The 3,938-nt window shown below is 63.8% G+C and overlaps 1 protein-coding gene across 3 annotated transcripts in view; it reads right to left on the bottom strand.

Moving 5' to 3' along the window:
* The window catches only part of LOC115949072 (coiled-coil alpha-helical rod protein 1-like), a 4,874-nt gene extending 1,441 nt beyond the window's left edge, over positions 1-3,433 (bottom strand). For 2 of the 3 annotated variants that reach the window (XM_031065346.1, XM_031065347.1), the window contains exons 1-7: positions 3,312-3,433; positions 2,572-2,675; positions 2,107-2,476; positions 1,279-1,368; positions 900-989; positions 530-603; positions 226-329 (exon numbers count right to left, since the gene is read on the bottom strand). In XM_031065346.1, coding sequence (XP_030921206.1) covers positions 226-329; positions 530-603; positions 900-989; positions 1,279-1,368; positions 2,107-2,476; positions 2,572-2,675; positions 3,312-3,356 — 877 coding nt within the window. In that variant the 5' untranslated portion in view covers positions 3,357-3,433. Of the gene's footprint in view, positions 1-225; positions 604-899; positions 990-1,278; positions 1,369-2,106; positions 2,477-2,571; positions 2,676-3,311 lie in introns of all 3 variants that reach the window. The other variant, XR_004082731.1, reaches the window with a different exon arrangement.
* Between the last annotated feature and the right edge of the window lie 505 nt (positions 3,434-3,938).

The following is a 3,938-nucleotide window of genomic DNA, read 5'->3' as shown; positions in this document are numbered from 1 at the left end:
CCAACCCCGCCCCCCCCCCCCCAAAGTGTTCCCAACCCCCCAGACCATTCCCAATGGCCCAAAGTGTCCCCAGTGTCCCCCCAATGTCCCCAGAATGTCCCCAACCCCCCTCAGGTGTTCCCAGGTGTCCCCAGGCGTCCCCCAACACCTCCAAATTGTCCCCAAAGTGTCCCCACCACCCCCAATGTCCTCAGGTGTCCCTGCAGTGTCCCCAGTGTCACTGACCCTGCAGTCGGTGCTGGGCCTGTCCCAGGCGCTCACTGAGGGTCCCGAGGGCCACGACGGCCGCGGTGACATCGGCCAGGGCCACGCCCAGTGTCCCCAACAGCCTGGGGACACCAACAGGGACAGCCCAGTACAAACCAGCTCATCCCAGTACAAACCAGTAACCCCAGTGTCCCCCAGTAGCCTGGGGACAGCAGTGGGGACATCCCAGTTCATCCCAGTAACCCCCAGGGTCCCCAGTAGCCTGAGGGACACCTGGGGGACAGCGATGGGGACAGCCCAGTCCCCCCAGTCCCCCCAGTACCGGCTCAGGGCCTGGCCCAGTTTCCCCAGCTCCTCCTCGGCCGCCTCCGCCCGGAGCCGCTCCTGGGACAGGGCCTGGACAAGGAACAGCCCCAGATTGCCCCCAAATTGTCCCCAGATGGTCCCCAGGTGTCCCCAACCCCGCAACTGTCCCCAGACTGCCCCCAAAGTGTCCCCTCAACTGCACCAGCTGTGTCCCCAGGTGTCCCCAAAGTCCCCAGGTGTCCCTCCCCTGTCCCAGGTATGTTCCCAATGTCCCCAGCTGTGTCCCCAGGTGTGTCCCTAATGCCCCCATGTGTCCCTCACCTGTCCCAGGTGTGTCCCCAGGTGTGTCCCCAATGTCCCCAGGTGTGTCCCCAGGTGTCCCTCACCTGTCTCTCCTGCTCCCCCTGGCGCAGCCGCAGCTCCAACAGCGACACCTGGCGGGACCCGGCGGCCACTGCAGCGCCCAGGGAGCGCACCTGGGACATGGGGACAGGTGGGACACAGGTGGGACACAGGTGTGACATCTTTACAGCACCCAGGGAGCGCACCTGGGACAGGTGTGACACAGGTGACATCCCTGAGGGACACAGGTGACCTGCCCAGGTGACCGCCAGACCCTCCCCAAGGGACACAGGTGTGCCCAGATGTGCCCATGTGACCCTAAAGGGACACAGGTGACCCCAGAGGGTCCCCCCAGGGGTGGGGTTGGTCCCACCTGTGGGGTCTCACTGCCCCAGGTGTGGGGTGTCCCTTGTGTCCCCTCACCTGTCCCTGCAGCCGCAGCTCCTGGCCCCGTTGCAGCCTCACCTGCAGCAGCAGCTGGAAAACCTTCTGGCGCCAGCGGCCCAGCAGCACCTGGGGAGAGAGAGCTCACCTGGGACCCCAAAAACACACCTGGGACCCCAAAAACTCACCTGGAGCACCCCAAAAACACACCTGAGACCCCAAATACACCTGAGAGACCCCAGGCACACCTGAGACCCCAAAAATTCACCTGGGGAACCCCAAACACACCTGAGAGATCCCAAGAACTCACCTGAGACCCCAAATACACCCGGGCCAGCCCAAACACACCTCAGAGACCCCAAAAACTCACCTAAGACCCCAAGTACACCTGAGAGACCCCAAATACTCCTGTGGAACCCCAAACACACCTGGGACACCCCAAACTCACCTGGAGAACCCCGAAAACCCCACCTGAACCACCTCCAATGTACTTGAGACACCCCAAACACACCTGAAGCACCCTGGGGTGTGTCCCCAACGTCCCCAAGTGTGTCCCCAACGTCCCCAAGTGTGTCCCCAACCCCTCCCAGGTGTGCTCAGGTGTCCCAGATGCACCCAGGTGCCCTCCAGGAGCCTCTGGGTGTCCCCAATGTCCCCAGTCCCCCCAGGTGTGTTCAGGTGTGCCCCCAAATGTCCCCAGGTCCCCCCAGTGTCCCCCAGGTGTCCCAAATGTCACCAGGTCCCCCCAGGTGTTCCCGGTGGAGGACAGGGTGGCTCCGGCCCCGAGACGAACCCAGAACACCTGGGACAGGTGAGACTGGGAAGCACTGGGAGCACTGGGAAGCACTGGGAGCACCGAGGTCTCACCTGCTCTGGGCTTGGCTCCGCCCCCTCTGGGCCAAGGCCCCGCCCCCTCAGGGTCTCCATCTCCATCTCCAGGATTTGGCTCCGCCCCTTCTCTGCATCCAGCTCCGCCTCCAATCGCTGGCCACGCCCCCTCAGGGTATCGAGTTCTGCATCCAGCACCTGGCTCCGCCCCCTTTCTGTCTTAAGTTCCGCCTCTAGCTGTTGGCTCCGCCCCTTTTCTGCTTCAAGCTCCACCTCCAGCTGTTGGCTCCGCCTCCTTTCTGCCTCAAGCTCCGCCTCCAGGCATTGGCTCCGCCCCTTCAGCGCTTTCAGCTCTGCCTCCAATTCATGGACACGCCCCCTTTCTGCCTCAAGCTCCACCCCCAGGGACCTGTGAGGGGGACTGGGGTTACTGGGAGCACTGGGAGGGAGAACTGGGAGTTACTGGGAGTTACTGGGGGTTACTGGGAGCACTGGGAGCCTCACCTGGGGCGCAGCACAAAGTGGGACGGGGGGATGAGCCCCTCCAGACTGGGAGGGGGCAACTGGGAGCACTGGGAGGGCCCGGGCGGGGCTCGGCCATCGGCGACCTGCGGGGGGACAGCTCCCAGTATGGACCAGTATGGACCAGTATAGCCCGTCCCCAGTCCCAGCAACCTCCCAGCTCCCCCTCCCCACGCTCCCAGTCCCTCCCAGCTCCCCCCAGTACCTTCCAGCCTCAGCCAAGCAGAGGCGGCGGCTCCCGGATCCCGCCTCACACTCCGGCCAATGGGAGGGCGCGTCTGGGGGACGTGGGCGGGGCTAGGAGGGGCTCGGGTCCTGGAAGGGGAAATGGGGGTCCTGAAAGGCTCAGTGCAGCCTTAGGGCGGGGTTAATGCGGTCCGGGGGTCTCATGGAAGGGTAAATGAGGGTCTGAAAGAGTAAATTGGGGTCCTGAAGGGGGACGGGGTCCTCGCAGAGTAAATCAGGATCCTGAGAGAGGACTAGGGTCCTGGCAGGGTCATTCAGGGTCCTGAGCGGGCAATGGGGTCCTGGCAGGGTAAATCAGGGTCCTGAGGGGACACTGGCAGGGTCATTCAGGGTTGCCGAAGACTCCACACCCATCCCGGAGGGGTCCCGCTGTCCCCAAGGGGTCCCTGCTGTCCCCAAGGCCCCCCAGTCTCTCCCACCCCACACCAATCCCGGGTTTTATTCCCTTTTTTAACCTTTTGATTCCCTTTTTTTACCTTTTCTCGCTTTTCCCGCCCTACACCCGTCCGGCCCGTTGCCATGGCAACGCTGCTCCCGCCCCTTCTGCATCGCCATTGGCTGTTTCGCTGCGCGAGCGCTGATTGGCTGAGAGCGGCAGGGGGCGGGACAGGAACCCGGAAGTGTTCTTGCTCGTTGCCATGGTGAGCCGCTCGGGCGTTTCCATGGTAGCGAAAACCCCGCCCGTCCTGTGCTGCTATTGGCTGCAGTGCCATGGCACGAGAGCACTGATTGGCTGATGATTGAGGGGGCGGGGCTAAAGGCAAAAGGGTCCCCGAAAGGGTCCCCAGGGTCCCCAAAGGGAACTTTGATGCCCCCCCACCCCGGCATGACCAACCAAGGGGGGTCCCCAATGTCCCCTGGTGTCCCCAAAAGGATTCCCGATATCCCCAAGGCCACCACGACCAACCCAGGGTGTCCCCAGTGTCCCCAAGGGGTCCCCAAAAGGGTCCTTGGTGTCCCCAAAGTGTCCCCCAGACAGTCCCTGGTGTCCCCAAGGGCTCTCTGATGTCCCCAACCCCCCACGGCCATCTCAGGGTGGGTCCCCAATGTCCCCAGGGCGTCCCTAAGGGGATCCCTGGTGCCCCCAAGCGTTCCCTGATGTC

Source organism: Geospiza fortis, unplaced genomic scaffold, assembly GCF_000277835.1.
Source record: "Geospiza fortis unplaced genomic scaffold, GeoFor_1.0 scaffold867, whole genome shotgun sequence".
Taxonomy (NCBI): Eukaryota; Metazoa; Chordata; class Aves; order Passeriformes; family Thraupidae; genus Geospiza; species Geospiza fortis.
This window is presented reverse-complemented; position numbering and strand designations above follow the sequence as displayed.